Source organism: Hemibagrus wyckioides, linkage group LG29 (assembly GCF_019097595.1).
Source record: "Hemibagrus wyckioides isolate EC202008001 linkage group LG29, SWU_Hwy_1.0, whole genome shotgun sequence".
In the NCBI taxonomy this organism is placed as follows: domain Eukaryota; kingdom Metazoa; phylum Chordata; class Actinopteri; order Siluriformes; family Bagridae; genus Hemibagrus; species Hemibagrus wyckioides.
The window spans coordinates 10,580,434-10,607,318 of NC_080738.1; the positions used below are offsets into that span (position 1 = coordinate 10,580,434).

The 26,885-nt window shown below is 39.3% G+C and overlaps 1 protein-coding gene across 2 annotated transcripts in view; it reads right to left on the reverse strand.

Annotated features, from left to right (window-relative positions):
• The window catches only part of LOC131349206 (serine/threonine-protein kinase MARK1-like), a 57,260-nt gene extending 43,658 nt beyond the window's left edge, over nucleotides 1-13,602 (reverse strand). The window contains exon 1 of one of the 2 annotated variants that reach the window (XM_058384692.1): nucleotides 13,268-13,602. In XM_058384692.1, the coding sequence (XP_058240675.1) occupies nucleotides 13,268-13,318 (51 nt within the window). In that variant the 5' untranslated portion in view covers nucleotides 13,319-13,602. The remainder of the gene's footprint in view (nucleotides 1-13,267) is intronic. The other variant, XM_058384693.1, reaches the window with a different exon arrangement.
• Between the last annotated feature and the right edge of the window lie 13,283 nt (nucleotides 13,603-26,885).

Genomic DNA, 26,885 nt, shown 5'->3' on the forward strand with positions numbered 1-26,885 from the left:
TCTCAGGCGTCATGGGGCATCAAGGCAGGATACACCCTGGACGCAGTGCCAACCCATCGCAGGGCACACACACACTCATGTAATCACACACTACAGGCAATTTAGAGACTCCAATCAGCCTAGAACCATGTTTTTGGACTGTGGGAGGAAACCGGAGCACCCAGAGGAAACCCACCAAGCATGTGGAGAACAAGCAAACTCCACACACAAAGTGAGTGGGAGCCCAGGACGCTGGAGGTGTGAGGCGAACGTGCTAACCACTAAGCCACCGTGCCCTTCGTGTCATTATTACATCCCTAAATCTTTAATAGATACAAACTGTAATCACTGAGAAATTATAGGAAGAATAAAGCACTTAAAGATATAATATAGGAAGCAGGAACAACCTGCTACACCCTATCACTGATTATTTTCCTAGCTCTGTCATGTTCTATTCATTACTTATCACATGATATATCTAATAGTCATGAAACATTATACTGCCTATAAGCATGTAGAAACCTGACCATCACGCCCACGTGTGCGTTTTCCTGTTGCCACAATAGTGGAGGCACCTAACTGTTGTATGGAGTGAAAGAGCTTGAGTGTCCTGCACAGAGCCATGAACTCCACTGAACACCTTCAGGATAAACTGGAACGCTGGAACTGACCTCCTCATCCGGCATCAATGGCTGAACTCAATCTGGTGGCAGAATGAGAGCAAATCCCCACAGCCACGTTCCAACATCTAGAGAAAAGCCTTCCTAGAGGAGTGGAGGTAATTACAGTTGGGTGGACCAACTCCATGTTAAGTCCCACAGTTATGAAATGAGACGTTCAGCAAGCAAAGGTGTCTGTGTTGTCAGGTGTTCACATACTTTTGAACATGTTTTAGGGTGGTGGTAGCTCAAGTGGTTAAAACTCTGGGTAGAGGATCTGGGTTCTCAAGCCCTGGCACCACCAGGCTGGGCCCCTGAGCAAGTCCCTTAACCCTCTCTTCCCTAGAGGTAATGTATCATGGCTGACCCTGTGCTCTCACCCCATCTTCCAAAGCTGGGATATATATAAAGAAAGAACTTCGCTGTAATGTATATATGACAATAATATGTGCTTCTTCATATAGCTATGATCATTTTGGACCGCTCAAGGATTATTGATTGAACTGCAATGAATACAAAAGCTATTATTGATGTGGAATTGTACATTATACATGACCTGATGTAACCCTATATTCCTTGGGGTTCGATATAGAATCCTGGGGTTCAGTACTAATGTATGTAGGATCCTTGAAGAGCAGTGAAGCTTTTATATTAAAACGGTATTATAATTCAAAGTGCCATCACTTTTTGGACTTGTATCTGTATGTAGGTCAGGAGGCGAGATGTTATAAAATGATTTGTTAATAAAAGACAAGATTGAAACAATTCAATGTACGATAGACATTTCTAAGAAACCGTGTTTGTGTTATTTTCTTGTATATAAGAAGAAAAAGAAGAAAAGAATATGATGAAGAAGAAGAACTGTTTTCTCTCTTAAAAATCTCTTTATATAGAACAAGGCAAAAGATAGAGCCGCTTTAGGATCTAAATATAAACAAATCTTTCGATAGTGTATGTTGTATTTCAACTTGAAATACTTATGTTATTTTAGACAAGTCTTGGGGGTCAATTTAAACCAAATTTCAGGGAGGATTTTCGCTCACTTGTCTAAATCATACATGCCTGAGAAACTCTGGAAAACTAGTGCTGCAAGGAGAATGGAAGCTAAATAAGATGCTCTGGTGCTACTAGGAATGCCTGGGCAGCTGTTGCTGTCTCTCTTTGGCCTTGGGAACAAAATCAGGCTCGGGTTACGTGGCCGCCATCACACTCCTGTTACGCTGTAATGCTACACTGCACATTAATGAAGTGCAAAGATCGCCATTTTATAATGGGTTTATAATAGCGTCGTATTGTAATTGAAAACAGTCGTCATCATTCAAGATAAATTTCTGTTGCCGTGATAATAAATGAGAGGAGCTCAAATATTAATTAAAATCATCCAGGTTCTCAATACAAATGACCGCTGTGTAGATGCAGAGTTAGCTGTAACTAATCACAATACTGTACATTGCTGCAGTCCTACATACTTCACTGTTTGGCTATGTGTGTGTGTGTTGTAGACATGTGTGCTTATGTTAGACATGCATGCCACTGCAGTTTGTGTGTGTGTGTGTGTGTGTGTGTGTGAGCCAATAAGAGACAGAGAGGAAAGAAAAGCAAAGGCTGTCTGTGATGACAGTGAAATGTGAGAATCCTCAGCTTCCTTTGGGAGCGTTAATAGCCTCTGACAATAAAGACAGACAGAGAGAGAGAGAGAGAGAGAGAGAGAGAGAGAGATTGGATATAATGCAGGGAAGTCCCTGTAAATCAGCACGGTCATTGTTTAACACTAATATTCTGACACAGATAGGCCTAGCTAGTATCATCCATTAGATCTTTAATTGTGTTAGTGTGTGAATATCTTTAGATACACTATCACTTTCTATTGCTGATTGTTATCACTGTCTTCCTATATATAAACACACTGATCAGCCATAACATTAAAACCACCTGCCTAGTATGAAATTGTGTCTCTGAAACATCTCTGAAGGTGTGCTGCAGTATCTAACACCAAGGTCTTCACAGCAGATGCTTGAAGTTGTGAGGTGTGGCCTTCATGGATTGGACTTGTTTGTCCAGCACATCCCACAGATGATTGATCTGATTGAGAGAAGTCTCTTTGTCAAACCATTCCTGAACAATATTTTACAATGTGTCTGAGAGCATTATCTTGCTGAAAGAGGACACTTGTACAGGTCTGCAACAATGTTGAGGTCGGTGGTATTAAGTATTATCCTCATGAATTCCAGGACGCAAGGTTTCTCAGCAGAACATTGCCCAGAGCATCACACTGCCTCCACTGGCTTGATTTCTTCCCATAGTGCATCCTGGTGGTCTCTCTTCCCAAGGTTAAGCCTCGTACACGCACCCGGCTGTCCATATGATGTAAAAGAAACATGCTGTAAAGTCTCACAGATCCTTACACTTGCCCATCACCTTTGAGAACTGACTGTTCACTTGCTGCCTAGTATATCCCACACCTTGACAGGTGTCACCTTGTGCGTTGCTTACCAGGGGAACACATGGCACCGGGATGCACTATGGGAAGAAGGCAAGCCGGCGGAGGCAGTGTCATGCTTTGGGGAAATTTCTGCTGAGAACCTGGGGTCCTGCCATCCATGTGGTGGTTATTTTGACCACCTATGTTGCAATGTTGCAGACCATGTACACCCTTTAAGGGAAATGGTATTCCCTGATGGCTGTGGCCTCTTTCAACACTGTGCCACAAAGCAAAAATGGTTCAGGAACGGTTTGATGAGCACAACATCTTGACTTGGCATCCAAATTCCCCAGATCTCAATCTGTGGGATGTGCTGGACAAACAAGTCCAATCCATGAAAGCCCCACCTCACAACAAGAAGATCTGCTCCAAACATCTTGGTGTCAGATACCACAGCACACCTTCAGGGATCTAGTGGAGTCCATGCCTCGATGGGTCAGGGCTGTTTTGGCATCAATAGGGGGACCAACACAATATTAGTCAGGTGGTCATAATGTTATGCCTGGTCATTGTATATTGCAATATGTTCATATTATCGCCAAACACAGATATCCAGGGTTGCATGAACGGAAAATGTGCTTAATCCTCGTCTGTGCCTCATGATGTTTATACAGCTGTCTGGATGAGAGAGTATGTAACTGTGACTGTAGAGGAAACATTACAAACACTGCCCAGTGAAACAATAAAACGATAAGACAATTTGCTTCTTATTATATTATAACTAAAATTTCTCCTCTCATATCAGATTAAAGACGTTAAATAGATTATATATCCACGTGTGTTTGAGCGAGCGCTTTAATATAGACATTCGTTTGAGATTACACTTGCGGCTTGTGTAGAGGTGCTGTTACGGGAAATATATCTGTCCGAACAGAGTCGAGACTTTAACCTGGTTGTGGTGTAAAGGATTTTACAGACGCTATACTGTTGAGCAAAATCCCTGGTGTTGAATTAACACCCAGAGTTCATTTGTGTCCAGTTGGAAATGCTATCTAAACACTTCAGGGTGTTAATACAACACTGGGGCTTTTGCTGTGTAGGCACATGTTCATATGATACGGAGGCTGAGGGAGAGGTTCAGGATTTTTACAGTTTCACGGATTTTCAATGACACAGCCCCGAGTGCCTTGGTGTTAACCTTCATTTTCCTGAGCACTCTTTAAGTCCATGATATTTCTCCAACTTCTCAGGTTCCTCCCTTCAGCTCTTTCCGTCAACTGGGGTTTCAACTAGCATGATTTTGCTTTCTCTTATTTCTGCTACTCTTATTACAGTCTGAATGTGTAATATGTGTTGATTCTACGTGCTCAGCCGGCTTATTAGCGATGGTTTAGTTTAAGGAGGATTTGGGCAGAAGGGATATTATGTTGTTAGCATTTAACACACTTTATTATCTTTGAGCTAGATTCTTGTTTGTCCTCTACTGATCTCTCAGGGTGAGATGATATCTGAGCTGTTTGTGGATGTTTTCAGGCGCTATTAAGACTTAAAGCCTTACCTCAAGGAAAGCTAAACACCATGAAGTGCTTTATTTCTCTTATACCACAGGTTAATTAGCTCATGTTATCACTAATGAATCAGGTATCAGCAGTTATTCCCTCACCAGCCTCTTTTTCTGTCAAACTGTCACTCTAACGTGAACAAAAAGAAGCTTTAGTAAATTTAGTTTAGTGAATATATATGACTGAAGCCAGGTTTGCACTGCCGGCTTCCCAATTTCAACAGAAATCACACTTTATAATAGATTTTAGCCTTGGTTTTGAGCTGAGATCTTTCTCTTGACCCTGATCTGAACAGAATTACATTGACACAAGGGTAATTTTTCCGATTTTACAGACTCTCCTCTGAGAGTTGATTTCCGTCCTGATCGTTGTCGGTGTCTGATCCTCTGAGGAAATCTCCGGCCGCGCTACTTCCTGTTTTCTGCAAACTCAGCTGATAATTTTAGTCCTGTCTGCTTACACGTCTTGTGATTTTCTAAGCAGATGTCACCCTGCGGTTTGACAAACAGATGTTGCTACTTGCCGTATTTAGTCTCGTACTACATGTACAGTATCAGTGTCCCGTCCTGGATATTAACCACTTCCTGAGACAGGAAAAGAAAAACGGATGCTTTTTGCATGAATTGAGATTATTGTTTTATTGTGTATGGAACATTGGCTGAAATAAAATATATGACCACATGACACAAATATATAGAAGATGCTAGAAACTCGCTCATCCTCCAATGTCCCCCTTGATGAACTAACCCAATCCGAACAGGGCTTTAGAATGTTTATTATCGACGGATGATTTAGTACAACTGTGCCCGTTTTTTATTTTGGATTAAATTACTTCTGATTAAATTTGGCTCAATTCAATCATTTACATCAAGAGAAATTTAGACTGTAATAGAGCGCATGTTTGTCCTGTTCTGCTTCTCATGTCCTATTGATTGGGATGTTATGCAGGCACATGGTAGAAAGCTCTGCATGACCCATTTCTCTACTTGTAATCCATATTTTCCTCTCTGCTAAGCCCCTTTTGGAACTTTCTACGCATTCATCTGCAAAGTCTTTAACTTCTGCATGGAAGCGCAGTAAATTAATACAAAGCCATGACCATCGCGAGCAGTGAATGAAAGCTAACAGGGACCAGATGGCATGATCTCATTCACACCATGCTAAGTGGCCCCTACTAGGTTGTATTCATTTTTGGCAGCATTAGAAGTTTTCGGCTACACAAAGCCCAAAAAAGAAAAGAAACGAAATCACCTTTGCGCCCGGAGCCACTGAGCTCATCAGTGATGTCGCTACTATGCCACGGAGCCAGCGGGACTTCTGGTAGGATGACTCATGAACGAATATGTCTATGATCTCCTGGTGGAATAGCTTCCTTGAGATTGGACCTGCAGAGCTGACTAGCCACAACAATCTGCTAAAACCACAGGAGCTTCGGTTAAACAACTTAAATCCGGTGTTTCTTTTCGGTGTCGGGGGATGAGCTTTACATCCCTCTATGAGTTGTTATGAAAGTTTTAACAGAAAAACACAGTTGCAGACATACTACACACTTACACTATGCACTATGTCCTCTACCGTCCAGTGCAGGGTGTCCAGTATTATTATCCGCAAAGGGTCGGTGTGGGTCACACCAGTCAAGCAGAAGCCACACCCGATTCCACCTTTCAGTAGACTCAGGTGTGGCTTCTGATTGGTTGGAATGAAAACCTGCACCGGCCCTTTCCAGATAAGACTGGACACCCCTGGTTAAAATGTTGGACTCACAGATCTTGAGCTAATTTGAAAGATGTTTGTTAGATGTCTTGTTGACCGGAGTGCTGTCAGCTTTGGTCATCTAGACGTCTTTTGTTCATTTTTGTACAAATGGCTACCTGTGCCCTTAGATCCTTACATTACAGCTTATGATTTCTGCTGCTGGAGGAAGGAAAATACTTTACGCTGTCTTTAAAAATAGCATCTTGCATCTCAGGCTTTAGCTTAAAATCTTAAGCAGTGAGAGAGTTAGTGTCCCTGCTGCTTTAGCAACTAGCATGTGGAATTAACAAGACCTCCTTCTAACAAGAGCAAACTCTCTACAAGAACCAGCTGTCTATTGCGTGTCTTTTTTAAAAATTGTTGTTTATTTGATTTGATATTTGGATAAGATGTGATAAGATCAGCCATCTTAACTCTTTTACCCAGCGGCCAAAAGATGGAATTGCCTCCAGTTTTGGTGTGTAGATGTGATGTCAGACTTCACAGTGATGGTTAATGAACCATAGGGAAGTATGAACACTCAGGGCTTCAAGAAATGTTTCATGTAGTGTTTCATGAGAATTTTTGTTTTTACCTAGCCCACTAGGGGCAGGTCTTTCTTTAAAAGAAATCTTTAAAAAATAGCTGATGTCCCCTATTAGGTGATTTCTGCTCTCTGAAGTGCTTGTTTATAAGCATCTAAAATCTGAAGAGTCCTGACTCATTTTATATCAGACTTGCGATAGAGATAATATAATTCATCTGTCTATACTGATCAAAAATGTCTAATAAGTCCATTTCCATTCTGCTGGTGGTAGTCAGAGCTGCTGGTGTAGCTTTACTGAACTGTACTGAACTGTAAAAAACAAGAATCAGCTCATGACCTGAACCATGGCCAGCATTTGGGCTTTAAATTACTAATTAGGGCTCGATAATGGATTTATAATTTGTCTATGTTCACTTCTTTACCATGTTGTTTGCCTTTTCAATGTATTCACCATTCGGAAGGAAATACATCCTATATATCCAATTACATTATCTTATAGTTCAATTTGATCCAGTGCTAGAAAAAGAAACCTCTTTAATTAATCACATCTTTCACTATACACTGTTTTGTTTCGGGGGGTTTTTTGAACAAAGTGGTGAAATACCACATTTCTATTAACTGAGCAGAAAAAAGTTTAAGATAGTTGTAGGAAGAACAAAAATAACCAGCTGTGGTGACAGAGGGACATGGGAGTAGAGGTAGGAGGATTACTCAGCGCTTCTAGTGGATCCTCAGGAACTTTCACTTGATGCAGAGGGAGATTTTCAGGATTTTTATGTCACTCTTAAAAAACAGAGGTTTCTTGGGGTTCTATATAGAACTCTGGGGTTCTGTACATTCTGTACTGTTCTGACAGGGAAAAGATGTCCGGTTCATCAAGACAACAAATCCAAAGAGCTACTCTCTTAAAAACAATGGTTCTGTAAAGAGCCCAAGATTTACACTTACACCATTTGGCATTTGGGACCATCTGATCAATACTATATCCACTGCACTACCACTTGCCCTAAACACTGGTTCTATCCCTTGCTTCATATACACTCTTATAAATAAAGGTTCTTAACTGGTTCTGTAAAAAAACACTAATGGAAGTTTTCCATTGCACAAAAGGTTCTTTGCTTTGGAAAAAGGTTCTTTAGACTATAAAGATGTTTTTATGGCAATAAAAAAGGGTTTTTTAAAGAACAAATCACTGCCAGGTTATTTGGGGGAACCCAAATATGTTTGTTCTATAACATCACTGTGAAAACCTTTTTTTAATAGGTTCAATAGGTTCTTTGTTGTGGAAAAAGTTTATTTAGACTCTAAAAATGTTCATTATTTCATTAAGGTACGTTAAAAGTTTTAAGTAATAGGGTTAGTGGTAGCTCAGTGGTTAAGGCGCTAGCTAACTTACTGATCAGAAGGTTATGAGTTTGAGTCCCAGGAGCATCAAGCTGGGCCCCTGAGCAAGGTTCTTAACCCTCAACTGTATTTAATACAAATAAGATCAATGCACTGATTTCACTTCATGCCTTCTTTGAATTATAGAACCGCTTAAATATATAAGCTTCACTGCTTCTACACAGAACCTTTTTTATTTTTCAGGAAAAGGTTCCCTTGGCCTTCCTCCAGACTTGAATCCTGTTGAAAACATACAGATTTTTACAACTGCGAGTCCATCAGAGGGAGACTCTACTCTTTTATAGTCATAATCTTCACGAAATTTCAGAAACCCGATGCTATGAAGACAAAAGAGCTCCTCCACAAACACAGAATTACCACCAACAAATAAAGTGCGAAAAAAGCACTTTTATCTTCGGTATTTGATCGAGACCGCACAGGTTGAAAGCTTCAGAGGCTCAGCGGGATTTTTCTCCCCCCCGTGAGATCCTGATGATGCACAGATAAAGCACCAGTTTACGAAATAAACTGTTTCCTCCAAGAACAGCCCAGTGTGTGTGTGTGTGTGTGTGTGTGTGCATAAATTTTGGATGTCATGTCCTTGCTCTGTCCTGTTGATGTATGTGTGAATATTAAATATTCATAACACGCCGACTGCCTAACCTTTCAGCATGGTGATGTATATTACAAAAAAAAGAAAAGAAAAAAGGAAGAAAATACCTTAATATAAACAAACTTTAGGATTTTTTGACATTCTGGGTCATTCTATATCCTGAGGTTAGGCAAAGTGTGAAAAGCCCTTTTATTATTATTAAATTATTTTTAATTATTATTTTTTTTAATACAACACACAGGGTGTTTCCTTCAGAACTCATGGAGTATTCCTGCGCACTCATTTCCTTGACCTTGTGACAATGACCCCACATCAGTGTCACATAATAAAACCTTCCTGCTATGTCATTGCTCATGCTCTCATCCTCTTTCCCATTCGTGTCTTGTCAAAGAGTGAATAAATGGATGCAAAGACGTTGAGCATGGTGCGCTAATCCTTTTATTTCTTGCAAACAAGCTTAATTTTGTGTCAAAGGAGTGTGTGTTGCTGTGCACTGTGGATGACGACAATTCTCTCTGTGTTTGACGTATCTGTGTCAGTAAAAGTGCACATGCAGTGTAAACTTCATAACAGGTTGTAATTACTTTATTAATTGTGTTTTCCTCACAGGTCAGGGAAATACTGCTAGCTATTCATTCTCCTGATTCTGATGCTGTGTGGAGTGAGCGGACGATACGGCTGCAGCGCTCATCGGGACGAAAGGTAAGGGCGCTCCTTCACCACGTTGCATCAGCAAGAACAAAAATGAGCAGGAGACACGGCTGAGCAGCCCCGTGGGAGGAGAAGAGCGAGTGCTTTTACTGAATCCCTCAGCAGAGGACCGAGCAGCAGGCATGGGCTAAACGCATTTTTTTTTGCCAATGAAACAGCTCAAAGGAAGTGCACAGGGGTGTTCGCATACATACAGAGACAGATCCTAAAGTTTCAGTGACTGTCAAACACTTTAGTTAGTCGGCCATCTGGGTGTCTGATGTTCAGGGTGTATGTAATGCAGGAGTGTGGCTCAGAAGCAGCAAAAGCACTCTGATACTAAAGCTGCCTTTAGTGAAACTGAATCTGACTGAATGCCTAACCCAATTTGCGGTATAGTCGCGCAAGCGAGTGCCTGGGTTATCCCACACTGCATCAACTGCATTAAAAAGCCTTTATACACACTCAAAAGCACAGAAAGCCTGAGAAAAAAGCCATGTAAACTGGCTGCAATGGCACGTGCAGAAGGTCCTCCAGTAGAGCCGCCGATGGTCTTATAGCTGTACAGTCAGACCGTCCATGTAAACCCTGACATGTCTGTTGCACATGGCCAGGGAGGCACTACATTATCACTTTCCTTGACGTTTTCAGGAAGCACCCTTGACTATCATCGCCAAAGTCCTAAATCTAGTCTTGAGTTGAAAAAGATTACTGTCAGAAGTTCAAATACTGACAATAGTACAGCCATCCATAGCTAGGAGTCAGGAGAACAAAACAAGTTGTGCCTGAAGGATGACATACTTTCTCAATCCCTAGCCAATCATGGAGGTTTGTGAGCTCATGTATACAGAAGAGGGCAATTAGTGCTTTCCTCCATGTGTGTTACACTGCCCTGTGATGCAGCAAGAGCAGCAGTTGGGAAAAGATGCGGTCGGTTGATGCTTCATGTGTCTTTAAGGTGGAAAGAATTGGCCGGTCAATATAAAGGGAAGAAAAATTGGGTAAAAAAAAGAAAGAATTGTTTGGTAACAAGGGCATCTGTCGCCAAGACACTCCCATTAAGCTGGGTTTCAGAAACTGCAACATGGAGCTGCACATGATGGTGGCTTCATGCTAGCTAGAAAAAAATAATTATGCTTCTTCCAGGATTTATCTCAGTAGTTCACTGTATCTGAAAATACATTCAAGACCCAAGGAAGTAGAATGAATGGTTCCATATGTAACTTACGTTCTAAAACAGAATAGCTCCTCAGTGTGCAGGACCATGGGGAACAATTAACACTAAAATCTAAGAGATAAATTCATCAGGGATAGAGTCAAATTTTAATTTTAGATTTATACAAATTTTTGTAAAGCTGCTTTGCGGCAGCGTCCATTAAAAGCGTCCATGTGTAGTTAAAAGTGCTGCACAATAAAACTGATGTGTATCAGTATTGTGATTGGTGAGAGTAGGCAAGGTTTATCTTAGGATGCTACGTAATTAGAAAGTAAAGTGCTCAATTCTAGCAAAAAGCATGGAAATCTTTATTTATTCAGACACTAATCACCAAAATGTACTGAATTAAAAAGCAATCACAAGCCCCAGTTTAATATGTGGGCCACGTTTGACCTAAAACACAGCAGATTGCTGCAAGAGACTCTTGTGTGTCTAAGCTCATCCATACTGGTCCTGAATTGTCTGCTATCTGCTTCGCTTTTTCAGAGTTGAATATTCTCCTCATGCATGTTCTCATGAGTTAACACTCACCAGCTGAAAAACGTTCTGGTACATGGTGCACTGTAAAGTTCCCATTGGGATGAATGAAGTATCTATCTATCTATCTATCTATCTATCTATCTACCTACCTACCTACCTACTCTAAAAGACGTGTATTTGTCTATACGATGCCCTGCAGTAGTCTGGGTATATTACCTGGGATATGAGGAAAGGCTCTTGTCTGGGAAATGCTGGTTGCTGAACAAGTTAATGAATTACTGGCTGATTTGTATTTTCTGGATTTTTTAATTTGACCTGTTAACTGCTCTAAGTAAATTTTATGCTACTTAAGGGGACCTTAGAGGTTAAGGTGTTGGACTACTGATTGGAAGGTTGTGAGATCGAATTCTAGCTCCACCAAGCTGCCTCTGTTGGACCCCTGAGCAAGGCCCTTAACCCTCAATTGCTCAGTTGTATAAAGTGAGATAAAACATAAGTCGCTCTGGATAAGGGCGTCTTCCAAATGCTGTAAATGTACTTGTGCCACTGTCACATATTAATATAACTAATATATGGGCAGTGGTAGCTCAAGTGGTTAAGGCTCTGGGTCGTTGACCGGAAGATTGCCCCAGCGCCGCCAAGCTGCCACCACTGGGCCCTTGAGCAAGGCCCCCAACCCACCCTGCTCCAGGGGTGCTGCATCGTGGCTGATCTTTCGCTCTGACCCCAACCCCCAAGGATGAGATATGCAAAGAAAGAATTTCACTGTGCAGTAATGTATATGTGACAAATAAAGACAACTTAATTGTAATCAGAGATGTAAAATTGTACCATAAACCTAGACGTAGCTACAGACATTTGACTTATTTACTAAAGCACTGCTGCATTTAAGACTGAGAAATGTTAGATCAAGCATCACACTAAACATCTCTCAACTCTTAATAAATCAGTTAATGTTAACATACTAGTTTAGGTGACATTACTTATAAGTATTACATTAAATCTGCTTCCAGTAGGGATATAATTCCAAGGCACACTATAACCTATTTTATAAGAGATTATAAGAGAATATAGTATGTCTATATTTTTTCTATATTCTTTTGATCAACTACTCAGAACGACGCTTTTTCTGCACTAGTCTCCTCCCTAGACACCTTGTATAGATACTATAGATATTTAACAAGCCACTGCTGCAGTAATCATAAAACCTGTCCCGTACTCATCCTATGAGTCTTATTCACAGTCCGCTCATATTAAACATCCTTATCACTGATGTATTTTTATTACCTAGTACTGTTCACCTAAATAATACACAGTAGAAGAAGAGTAATGATTTATAAGCTGAGATCTCTGGATCCTCTGAAGGGTTTTTTTTTTTCTCTCTCTCTTATGTGGCTCCTGAGTTGCACAAAATAAGGACCTAGTTTTATGGAAAACTGGCAAAAATAAAATCCGAATAAACAAGAATTGGACAGATAATGTTTTATCTTTTATTAACACCTGTAGCCTAGACCTCTAGGACCACCACTAATGAACTGACAGCACAGTCATTACTCAGCACAACGTTTAGCCTCGAACAGACAATTCAACCTGGGACGTCCGAGAAGAGAGTGATGTGAAGTGCGTTTATGAGCGCGTTTATTACTGCGTTATAGCGCGCGTTAATTCCGGAACAATTAAGGAAGTGCGCGAGCCCGCATCTAAACAGGAATGAAGTGGCACCTGCACTCTATAAACTCAAGTGGACTGCAAATAACGTCACATAACACTAATGTCTTTAGTAACTGGAGCAATAATGTATTATAACACGTTCATAAGCTACAAAGGATTCGGATGTTTATTGTTATAGTGCTTTGAACCCAAACCTTCTGAGCAGTGACACAGCAAAGACATGAACGCGCGCGCGCGCAAAAAAAAAAAAAACATCCGAAACACACACAAAGACATAAAAATATCTGTCATATATCTTCTTCCATACTTACATTTTCAGTCTCTCGCTCGTTTACAGTAGGTAAAGGCATCCGGGTAGACATATTTGAGTTTAGAGGCCGGCTCGAGCTAACGTGAATGTCAGTCCCGCTGGACCCTACATCTCTAATGGCCTGTCACACGACACTATAAGAAAAACCCCATAATGAAATCCAAACGAAATCCCAGATCCAGGAATGGTGATCCCAATACAAAAACGAGCTGGTGTGAATAAAGATGCTCCGTTGTTACTCCATCAGCCTTTTTTTTTTGGCTCGTGTGTGTGTGCAGCGGCCAACCGGATGGATGCGAGAGCGCGTGAGCTGTATACCAAATGCATCCGTGCTCCCTACATAGACTCCCTAGGTTGCAGTAACGACATCAACACTCAGTGCTCCATAAAGAGGAGATTCAGTTATTGTCCTCTGCCACCTACCGGAAGTATCATACAGCAGCAGGGATTCCTGGCTTCCACCCTGATTTAAACAGACGAGAGAAAGCAGGGACTGGGATGTTGTAGGCTAGAACAGGTGCATCAGGTAAATTCAGATAAACTTTCATTTGCACATGTAGGAAGGATTTTGGGTTCCAGGTTGAATTGTTTGTTCATTAGGAAGGAATCTGGGTTCCTTTCATTTGCACATGTAGGAAGGAATTTAGGGTTCCTTTTATTTGTACATGTAGAAGGAATTTAGGGTTCCTTTTATTTGTACATGTAGGAAGGAATTTAGGGTTCCTTTTATTTGTACATGTAGGAAGGAATTTAGGGTTCCTTTTATTTGTACATGTAGGAAGGAATTTAGGGTTCCTTTTATTTGTACATGTAGAAGGAATTTAGGGTTCCTTTTATTTGTACATGTAGGAAGGAATTTAGGGTTCCTTTTATTTGTACATGTAGGAAGGAATTTAGGGTTCCTTTTATTTGTACATGTAGAAGGAATTTAGGGTTCCTTTTATTTGTACATGTAGAAGGAATTTAGGGTTCCTTTTATTTGCACATGTAGGAAGGAATTTAGGGTTCCTTTTATTTGTACATGTAGGAAGGAATTTAGGGTTCCTTTTATTTGTACATGTAGGAAGGAATTTAGGGTTCCTTTTATTTGCACATGTAGGAAGGAATTTAGGGTTCCTTTTATTTGTACATGTAGAAGGAATTTAGGGTTCCTTTTATTTGCACATGTAGGAAGGAATTTAGGGTTCCTTTTATTTGTACATGTAGGAAGGAATTTAGGGTTCCTTTTATTTGTACATGTAGAAGGAATTTAGGGTTCCTTTTATTTGTACATGTAGAAGGAATTTAGGGTTCCTTTTATTTGCACATGTAGGAAGGAATTTAGGGTTCCTTTTATTTGTACATGTAGGAAGGAATTTAGGGTTCCTTTTATTTGTACATGTAGAAGGAATTTAGGGTTCCTTTTATTTGTACATGTAGGAAGGAATTTAGGGTTCCTTTTATTTGTACATGTAGAAGGAATTTAGGGTTCCTTTTATTTGTACATGTAGAAGGAATTTAGGGTTCCTTTTATTTGTACATGTAGAAGGAATTTAGGGTTCCTTTTATTTGCACATGTAGGAAGGAATTTAGGGTTCCTTTTATTTGTACATGTAGGAAGGAATTTAGGGTTCCTTTTATTTGTACATGTAGGAAGGAATTTAGGGTTCCTTTTATTTGTACATGTAGGAAGGAATTTAGGGTTCCTTTTATTTGTACATGTATGAAGGAATTTAGGGTTCCTTTTATTTGTACATGTAGGAAGGAATTTAGGGTTCCTTTTATTTGTACATGTAGGAAGGAATTTAGGGTTCCTTTTATTTGTACATGTAGGAAGGAATTTAGGGTTCCTCATATTTGTACATGTAGGAAGGAATTTAGGGTTCCTTTTATTTGTACATGTAGGAAGGAATTTAGGGTTCCTTTTATTTGTACATGTAGGAAGGAATTTAGGGTTCCTTTTATTTGTACATGTAGAAGGAATTTAGGGTTCCTTTTATTTGTACATGTAGAAGGAATTTAGGGTTCCTTTTATTTGTACATGTAGGAAGGAATTTAGGGTTCCTTTTATTTGTACATGTAGGAAGGAATTTAGGGTTCCTTTTATTTGTACATGTAGGAAGGAATTTAGGGTTCCTTTTATTTGTACATGTAGGAAGGAATTTAGGGTTCCTTTTATTTGTACATGTAGAAGGAATTTAGGGTTCCTTTTATTTGTACATGTAGGAAGGAATTTAGGGTTCCTTTTATTTGTACATGTAGAAGGAATTTAGGGTTCCTTTTATTTGTACATGTAGGAAGGAATTTAGGGTTCCTTTTATTTGTACATGTAGGAAGGAATTTAGGGTTCCTTTTATTTGTACATGTAGGAAGGAATTTAGGGTTCCTTTTATTTGTGCATGTAGGGTTCCTCTTATTTGTGCATGTAGGAAGGAATTTAGGTTCCAGTAACTGACAATAAGTAAGATAACAGCACTATGATATTGTTCTTTTAACAGAGTGTAGTTTGTGTGTGTATAAAGAGATTAAATGAAAATTTCTTCACTGAAGTATTTATCATGTTTTGTGCTTTAATTCAGTTATATTTATTACAGTAGCCATGTTTTTTAATTTTGTCTAATTCCTCTCAAGCTGTAGTCTCTAGTTGTAGACTGGAGCAGGGTTTCTAATAGTACAGCCCTGTTTTTAACACCAGCCCTCCTGGCATTAAACCCTAAGCAGTTTGTCCCTACTGTCCCTGTCCCACATATAGGAAGATTGTTGCCTTAATACACCCAAACAAAGCAGTGCCTCAATATTAATCAGTACAAAGGCAGCACTGGTGTATACTAGGGCCATACTATAAATACTTATAAATACATTTTTAACCGCTCCAGAGATTAGCAAACTATAATTTGTGAAAGTTTACATTCACTAAGTTAACTGTAACTTTGCCATTTGTTAGTGCTGCCTCTTCTGCTTACCTGTATCACTTTAAATACTTCAATGAACACCTGTGCTAAACTGCACAAATATATATATGTATGATCAGCCATAACAACCATAAAACCACCAGTCTAATATGGTGTAGTTCTCTCTTGTGTCTCAAAAACAGCTGAGATATCAAGGCATGGACTCCACAAGACCTCTGAAGATGTGCTGTGGGATCCTTTAAGTCCTGTAAGTTGATGTTGGGGCCTCCATGAATTAGAAATGTTCATCCAGCACGTCCAAAAGATGTACAGATAAAGATGAATTTGGAGGCTAGGTCAACACCTTGAACTCTTTGTCATGTCCTGAACAATTTTTGCAGTGTGTCAGGGAGTAATATTCTGCTGAAAGGTAGGCGGTATGTGTCAAAGTAACATCCACATGAATGCCAGGGCCCAGAGCATCACCTGCTTGCCTTCTTCCCATAGTACATCCTGGTGCCATCTTTTCCCCAGGTAAGCAATCCACTTGGCTATCATTGGTCCAGTTCTGATGCTCATGCTCCCATCATATGTCAGTACAGGCAGTGAATGTTTTCACTTATTATCTGAGTGAGTTTCACATGTTCGTTTATAAACTTTTTTACGTTTAATATTCAAGTTCTGTACAGAAATAGACTGTTAAATATTTAATAACGAAACAACTTAACTTTTCCCAGCAGGTGGCAGTGTTGGTTTTAATTTTTTTGGCTAAGGTTATTCAGAGCAGTCCAGAGATACAGGAGTAGCAGGAACTAAGCATCTAAATTAAACAAAGCAAATCTCTATTACCAGCCAGAGATTTGTGATTATTAGTTATGATTTTTGACATATGACCATAAAAGGAATAAAGAAAGTGGTGAGATGTGGTTTAGAGTGATAGAAATAAAACTACTACAGTAATTTTGTTTTATTTTACAGATTAGTTCTGGAGCTTAGTCACTGTATTCAGTGCAATATATGGTTTTTAATTATTGGAAGTCTTTAGAAACACTGCTTTTGCTAGGCAAAGAGGAATAATGGCATGGCTGAAAAGGAAAAAAAAAACAAAAAAACAATCCGCGGAAGCTTGGCACAGAGATGAGCATTGCTGGAATTCTGCATCTGATCTGCTTGAATCACTTCTTGACAGTGTAGATAGCACCCAGTCTGCAGGGGTAAACAACACTCTGCGTGTTCACCACTCATCTTCTGCCTTCATTCTGCATGACGCATTTTCCCAAAATCAGGGCAAATCTCTTAATGAACCCTGTTTTGTGCATGTCACAACAATATACCATTGTTAACATAGATTAAGTACGTACACTGCTGCATTAAAACATTGTATTGCTTCATACAGGGGTGTGTTCATGTAGTATCCCCTTTTTTAACTAAAACCTGAGCTGCACTGGTTTTAATGTCAGGAAAAATAACATACTTGCTGAAAAAGCGTGAATGCCAGAGATTACACGAAATGGAAATGCTGTAAGCTACTGATTATATCAGAACCTGTATGCTGAGTGACACGGATCATACTAAATATATGACAGGATTGAAGTGTAATCAGCATTATATAATCATAATTTGATTAACCGGTGTGCTTTTTGCCCCATTGTGAAGGTTTTCATTGCTTAATCTGGACCACAAGTAATACTTCACACTCATTTACATTGACCTTTATTCAGCTGGCAGATGTTATTTATTCAACGTGACTTGTGAGGAAGTGAGTTATAAGGCAGGATCCCATCCAACCAACTAACTCAGGAGTACTCATTCTTTTAAAAAGCTCAAAACTCACTGCTTCTCATGAAAAAAGACTGGGCTTGTGCTTCATGCATCATCTCTCCATTTGAAAACATGCCTCTCATGCTGGGTTTTACATCCAACATAAATAGATCGCTACACAAACCTATTGAACTCTGCGTCCAGTAAATAACACCAAGCCAAAGGTTTTTGTGTTGTTGTATTGCTTCTGATGTAATACAATACTTCCCTGAATGGAAAAGTCATTATAGGGTGCAGTGGTTAGCAGGTTTGCTTCACATCTCCAAGGCTGGGGGTTTGACTTCCACCACTTCCCTGTGTGCATGGAGTTTGCATGCTCTCCCTGTGCTTTGATGTGGCCAGGACAACTTACTTTTAGTCCTTAGCTCTGTGTTGTTTTATGTAGCACCAGGGACCTGGAGAAATGTTTCATTTCACTGTGTACTGCATCAGCTATATATGGTTGAAATGAAAATAAAAGCTTCTTGACTAGACTTGACTTACTCTGGGTACTCCAGTATCCTTCCCCGGTCCAAAGACATGCACTGTAGGCTGATTGACATCTCTAAATTGTCTGTAGTCTGTAGTGTGTGAATGTGTGTGTGACTGTGACCTACAATGGGCTGGCACCCTGCATCTTGCACCCTGAGTCCCTTGGGATAACCTCCGGATTTCCTGAAACTCTGTGTTGGATAAGCAGTACAGAAAGTTTAGATCGAAACAGTGCAGTCTGGGAGTTCTTACTTCTTCTTGTACTATATTTAAACACACATTACAATTGTAGAAGACCACGTTAAGATCATTAATCTAAGGAGAACATTATTAGGATTGTAATAGTATATTTTAGTCTAAATTGAATATTCCTTTTTTTTTTGTAATATAAAGTATATAAACTTGCATTAAGATAATGCAAGTACTCACTTATTAAATAATAATCAGGTGTCAGGTACAATTATTGTTGTACTCGCAAAAGAAAACCTGTATTTCATTTTGACATGTGACATAATCTACATTGTCTTTAAACATCACATGATCAAGCATACTAATATTTCTCTCTCTCTCTCGCTCTCTCTCTCTATCAAGCTATACATCCCACTCCCGAGCTCCCAGTGTTCTGAGTTCCCACTTCTTCTGCCTGATCCATCCAGATGCTCTACCCCTGGTTGGAGTCTCGTCGCTTGGTGGTACTCACTGCTGCTGTGGATAGATCTGCACGGACAGCCTGTGACCCAGGGGACTGCTGTGGATAGAACCACTTGAAGACTCTCACACCGTCTCTGAACTGCCGTTGCATCAGTCAACTTTCAGCAGGAAGGAATTAATACTAAGTCTATAATGATCTCAGAAACTTCACTGAACTATTAGTTCCTCAGGAGCTTGCTTTTGTAGAAAGGACATTTTAAACAGTTACATTATTTACTGTCCTGTGTCACCCAAATGAGGATGAGGTTCCCTTCAGAGTCTTAAGGTTTCTTCCTCATATCAGCTTGAGTTTTGCTTGCTCATTAGGGATAAATGTTAGGGATAAATAGTAATTTAACGTTAAACTTTATCACCTTTTCTATGTTTTTCTAAAGCTGGTTTGAGACAATGTCCATTGTTAAAAGTGCTATACAAATAAACTGAATTGAATTGAAGTAGTTTAACCCGTGAGTTATTACAGATCATAATCCCATACGTCACTGTTATGGGAGATTAGTTTCTTCCCAAGGTAAAACTAAGATACAGTCTAATATCAGCACCAAACCCCATTTCCCCCAATCTTCCCTCATATAACATTATTATATTAACAGCCCCTGCCTGCTTTGTGGTTAGGACCTCTCCCGATTAGCTCATTACTTTATAGCCTTAATCAGCAACTTACAGCTCTTCCACTGTGCATACAGGACGTTCGCGCTTGTTTTAACTGGCCCTTCAGCATCATACCCACTGTATTGCTCCTGGCACACGCAGCATGCTTGATCCTTAGTACAGCTCTCTTAGGAGAGGAGCCACCCTGATGAGATGTAAATGTAACATTTCTTGTAAAATGCAACGGAGGGCAAGTTTATGCTGTTTAATAACTCATTATTTCCTCATGCTTGCCGGTCATGACAGAATTATGACATTGGAAGGGCCTAGCTGTTAAGACTTTCTTTGCTGCAGCTCACAGATGTCGGTTGGATAACAGTTCTGGTGTCCCACATTATGTCTTTAATTAATTGACTGACTTGATTACTTTATTGGCAATATTGTAAAATCACTTCGGTTCAGCTCAGACATGGGTCAGTATGAGTACAGCTCACTTGTTAATATCCTGTGGCTGGAAGGCTGTGAGACTTTAAAGCAGAACTGCCAGAGCACTAGTATTAGATCCATGGGAAACATCATTAACGTGCTACTGTTCAGCTGGACACCTGGTGAGAATTCAGCCACATTTGTACATGACTTTGGATTAAAAAAGGTCTGATAGCTGACTGATAAGGGATAGTGAAACTTCATGTCCAGTTTCCATACAGAAGTGCAGTCAGTACCAGAAGTATTGGCACCCTTCATGAGAATTAGCATTGAGTGTCCCATTTAGACGTGTTGTTTTTCTAGACTCTATCTATCTATCTATCTATCTATCTATCTATCTATCTATCTATCTATCTATCTATCTATCTATCTATCTATCTATCTATCTATCTATCTATCTATCTGTCTGTCTGTCTGTCTGTCTATCTATCTATCTATCTATCTATCTATCTATCTATCTATCTATCTAACTGTCTGTCTGTCTGTCCCACAGTTAATATTTGGTAGGTCGAATTTGAGAAAAGTTTGAGAAAGTTGAGGCGTTGAATTTTTGCAGGTCATTCTCAGGAAGCGCTTTCTAAAAAAACGCCTGGAAAAGCTTCCAAACAATTTCCTATGTATGTGAAACTTTGAGTTCTTCATGTCCAGTCTTATTAATCCTTCTCTGCACTTTGCTCACCAGGCTTCTGTGCTAAAAGCACTTTGATTTTTTTTTTCCATGGCTCTGATCCAGTCATCTAGCCATCAGATCCTCACACTTGGCCATTTTTATTGCTTCCAACCTGCTTTTGACAACTTACTGTATACTTCCTGCCAAATATATCCCACCCCTTCACAAGGGCTATTGTAACGAGATAATCAATATTATTCTCTTCACCTTTCAGTGGTTTTAATGTCATGGCACGTACACACACACTGAGACTTTTATTAGAAACACCAGTACACATACTCATTCATTTAGATATTTAATCGGCCAATGATGTGGCAGCATAAATTCATGCACATACAGGCCAGTAGCTCCAGGTAATGTTCACATCAAACATCAGATTGGGGAAAAAATGTGATCTCAGTCGTGAACGTGGCATGATTGTTGGTGCCAAATGGGCTGGTTTGAGTGTTTCTATATCTGCTGATCTGCTTTCACGCACAACAGTCTCTACAGAAATAAAGAAATAAACAGCAGCTCTGTGGAATTGTTGATTACTGAAACTCAGAATATTTCGCTGAACAATTGTGGTGAGCTGAAAAGCATCTCAAACTTCAAACCTTGAGGTGGATGAGATACAACAGCAGAAGCCCTTGTTGGGTTCCACTTCTGGCAGCCAAGAACAGAAAGCTGATGCTGCAGTAAGCACAGGCTCAGGAAAACTAGACTGCTGAATATTGAAAAAAAAAACAAGGGCTGGTCTGATGAATCTGCTGAGGTACATGGGTTATAAGGTCAGAATTTGGAATTCACGAACCCAAACTACCTTGTTTCAACAGTCCAGGCTGGTGGAGGTGGTGTAATGATGGACACTTTAAGCATGTTAATATCACTGCAGTGCCACAGGCTATTTGAATATTGTAACTGACCATCATGGGCTCAATTTACCATCATCTAATGGCTGCCTCCAGCTTGATGATGCACCATGTAACAAAGCAGAATTCATCTCAAACTAGTTTCATTTCATTAACAATGAGTTCAGTGTTCTGCAATGGACTGAATCACTGGACCAGTCAGTGGAAGTGAATCAAGTAGAAATTTGGTAGAACAGGAGAACTGCAGCACGAATGTTCATCTGAAGAAACTGTAGGAATTGCATGATTCAATCATGTAAACATGGACCAGAATTTTTCCAAAATGTTGTGGAATCCATTCTAAGTGGTAACATCCACATGAATCTAATAGCATTGATCGAATTAAGCAGTCCATGTGTGTTTGTGTGTGTGTGTGTGTGTGTGAGAGAGAGAGAGAGAGAGTAAATAATAAATGAAATACTGATGTTTGACCCATTTTTATGAAGTATACCCGTCATTCAGGAGTTAACTGTACCAGACCACTGAATTTAACTCACTTCCACTTGAATGGCAAAGACAGATGATCACACAAACCTAGCAGACCCATTATACCCCTCTCTCCACCCACACTGCTTAATAGCAGTTGTTGAATGTGACCAAAGCATGCTTTACAAGGCAGAGCTTGCACATTCTGTTTGCTCCGACAAGTCAATAAAACCCACTGGTATGCCGAACATCTTTGGAAGGCAAGATAGGTGAGAGTGAGGACGAGGGTGATATTTAATCAGGGATAAAGTGATCCTACTATTACAGTGCCAGGCAGCAGTGTCTGAAAAACACGTTATGACTGAAGTAAATAATCAGTGATGGGAGAAGGGAAATCTAAAGTATCCAACTGGGGTCCGGGTGAGATATTAGCATCTCTTTTTTTCAGGGAAGACACAGTTGAATAATGTCGGACAGACAGGCAAAGAAAAGTGACATGGATCACAGAAAGTCTACAATAACTCAGAACAGCATTTAAGAAAAGACAACACTTCAAATTGTGAGGTGATTGGGTTCCAACCAAAGAAGGCCACACTATTTCCCACTATTTTCATCTAAATGCAGAGTCACTTGACACAGACAGGATTTCTGGACACTTCAAGAGTTCTGAACACTTTAGACAAATGGGACACTTCAAGACTGGAAAAGTGTCACTTTTGATACAGATGGCTCTCAATTTCTGCTGTGGTATGAAAATTGTACGTTGCAGGTTAACATCATGACCCCATGGAACCAACCCACCTGAACAGTTCTGGTGTAATAGAGTGGAGTTGTTTAATACCACAGCCATGGACCCAGTGTTGCCATGGGGAAATGTTTTCTTTGGGCTTGTTAATGTTAATCAGTTATCATCTGAATGCCACAGCCTGTTTGAATAATGTTGCTGACCATATATATCCCTTTATGACCACATCTTACAGTATAATAGCTACTTATGTTGACATTACGCCATTTGGATGATGCCTTTATCCTTATAGAAGTGCTTTTGATCTGATTTTGAGTCTCCACCAATGAATACATCAATACTGGTTCAATAGTTTATGGATTATTTCCAGCCAGAACACATCTAAATCCCTGATTCAGACTAGTTCCATGAATAGCGAGTTCGGTGTACTTCAAAGTCTTCCCCAGTCAGAAGATCTGAATCATACAGAGCACGGAGAATGAGAGATTTACAGCATGAATGTGCAACAGATTAAAATTCACCAATCAAATGATGCAATCGGGCCAAAATGGACCGGAATCTCAAAGGAATGTTTCCAGCACCTTGTGGGATTTGGGCCACAAATAATCGAGTCTGTTCTGAGAAAAAATATGGTCCATCCAGCTTTTTTTATACATCTCTAAATATTTTTCCCCTCAGCCAAGTGCTTCTGAGGTTGTAGGAGGTGAAACTGCGTGATCTTTGAAATGGTTGAGGATGTGAAAGTTGTTGCCAAGGCATGACATTCATTCCACAGTTCTGAGAGTTAAGTCTTAAGCTGCTTAAATTCATTCCTGCCATAGCAACAGCTGGAAATGCAAACAGAGATGTAACTAATGTTACATCCTTTGCTGTTAAAGTGTCTGACTGCTAGAAAGGAGAAAGTCTTCGTTCGTGGTCAAGAGAATCTTCAGCCGTACTTTCGGCATCTTTTTACGGTTTTCCTGATGTACAGCTGATCGGATGTGTTGCAGGAGAATAAACCTGCAGTGAGGCATAAGGAATGATGAGTGATCCGTTAAGTCTTGTGTTTTCAGCTTTAATCAGTTCTTTTTCTCTCCCTTTGGCTTGGCTTGATTCAAATGCCACTGGTGCATGTGCCAAGCCCTAAGCATTCATTATCTGGCTCGTTTTCTTCTGCTATTTTATGCACAGTGTAACCAGTATGTCAGGCTAGCAATGTAATATGGTGTCAGAACACAAGGGAATACAAACTCACAACTGACACTACATGGTTTGATAAACAGGTCTTTTACCTCATTTAATGTGAGTAGATTTCAGTGTGTGTGAGAGAGAGAGAGAGAGAGAGAGAGAGAGAGAGAGAGAGAAAGAGAGAGAGAGATAGAGATAGAGAGAGAGAGAGAATGTGGTTAGTTGAGTGGGTTTCTCTGTGTGCCACTTGTGAACACAGTCTCTGCCAAAAGCTAAGAGTGACCTCATCTAATTTGCTTTTCCGGTTTCTTATACCGTCCTATAAGGCACCAGATTTATTATTTTTATTTTTTATTTTTTTTTACCTAAATGCATTCAGAGCTCATTCATAATTTTACAAATATAATATTTGGGGTTGTTTTATTTCAAACGCCAGTGCCAGATTATATATACTTGAATATTAGCAGGAAATATGAATAGATTATTTGGAAAAAAATAAATACATGAAAAGCTTTCTTGAAATATGAAAAGGAGGTGCTAGAGGACTCAAGGTGTGCACTAGGATACAGCAGGATGCAACAAAACAGGTCTAAAATAGATGAACAGCATACGTTCATTTATTCTTAGTAACTGACTGGTTAGGGTCATGGTGGTATAGGTGGTAAGGGTCATGGTGGTATAGGTGGTTAGGGTCATGGTGGTATAACCTATGCTACTGTTTTGTTTATTTTTTGGAAATATTATATTTGGATATTTTTTGGAGAACTATACACAGAGTGATACTGTGATTGTTACAACTCGTGCTAGTTTTGAATGACTTACTAACACTAATCACTAATTACTAATGTGCATATATATTAAACAAATCAGTCAGAACTGTGAGCATTGGTAAGTAAAAGAACCGGTTAATATCATGTTTGAGCATTTTTTAATATTTTGTTACTGCCAACCTTGTGTAGAAGGGATGTGGTAATATATATTGCTATACATGCTTACCCACATGCAGCTTTTGCTTTGGCGTAGAGAAGAGTGAAGAGAAAACAGATAATAGCGTTTTTGTTTTTTTTAAATGTATATTAATGATTGTAAATAAAACTAATAAAATGACGTAAAATTACAACAAAAACAATATAAATAAAATAATAGCTTTTATTTTAAAAAAAATTTCCTACGGTCATTTTACAAATAAATGTATTTTTTAAATAAATAAAATAAAATAGAAATAAATAAATAAATAAAATAAAATAGAACTGTAAAAAATGAATAAAATAAAATAGAAATTAAAAAATAAATAAAATAAAATAAAATAAAATAAAATCCAAACTTGCACGGTAAAACATCAAACTGTAGCAACCCACAATTATGTTAAGGTGATTAAAAATTATTTGGAAAAGTTTCAGTTTATTCTGTTCATTCTTTTAATATTCTGATGAATTATTCAATAATAGCGCCTATTGTATAAGAAAGAATGTAAGCAGCTGGCTCTGTGGCTCATTTTAGCCCATCTCTATTTCATGACAAATCTGCATTACACATCAGATAAGGCTAATTCTATGTTTTTGTTTAGCTCTCACATCATATCTTATGAAAGAACCAATTAAATATGAAAATGCCTCTACTTCATCGTAATCCTGCACATCAACAGAATGTACTTGGAAGAGGAAAAGTCAAACTTTTGGATATAAATCACTTTCCACATTATCCTTGTGGTCTTCTCACCACAGACTGAATCAAACTTGTTATTTCTTCCTGGAGATACTTTCAAAAGTCTTTTTTTAATCTTGCCTAAATACTTTTTGTGACTCATCTTACCCCCAACCTAACTGTGATAGATTTCCCTCTAGGTTAAAGGTTCTACATTCTGTAGGGGTCTATGTAGACACCTGGAACAGATTTCGGGTTCTAAGCAGAATTCATTTCGGAAGCTATGAACGTTTAACCAATCCAAAGAACACTGAAAAACAAACTATAATAAAAATGTTATACATTTATACATCACTTAACCATGATTCAGGGTTTCAGGACAAAGTCTTTATGAAAGGACGTGGAAATGGAAGATGAAATTTACCAAATGCAAATCAATTCAAATTCAATTCAATATATTTTGTATAGCACTTTTAACAATGGACATTGTCTCAAAGCAGCTTTACAGAAGTATAGAAACATAGAAAAAATATATAAAGTTTAAAGTTAAGTTACTATTTAGCAAGCCATGAGGTGATGGTGGCGGGGAATAACTCCCTGAGATGATCTAAGAAAGAAACATTGAGAGGAACCAGACTCAGAAGGTAAGCTCATCTTCTATGGGTGACACTGGACAGTAAATAATGTAAATGTAAATGTCCCTTCTACAACAGCAACCAAGAGCTCTTGAGGAACTAATAGGTCAGTGTAGTTTCTGAGATCATTATAGACTTAGCACTAATTCCTTCCTGCCAAAAGCTGACCGATGTAACGACAGTTCAGAGAAGATATGATAGTCTCCAAGTCATTCTATCCACAGCAGTCCCCTGGGTCACAGGCTGTCCACGCAGATCTATCCCCAACAGCAATGAGCACCACCAATTGAAAGAAGAAGTGAGCACCAACCAGTCCAGAAAGAAGAAGTGGTCACACTGGGAACACTGGGAGCTTGGGAGAGGGACATATAGCTCAACAGAGAAAAGAGAGAGAGACAAAAAATATTAGGTGTCCTTGTGATCATGTAAGAATTTGTATTTATCCCTAATGAGCAAGCCTGAGGCGACTGTGGCAAGGAAAATCTCCCTGAG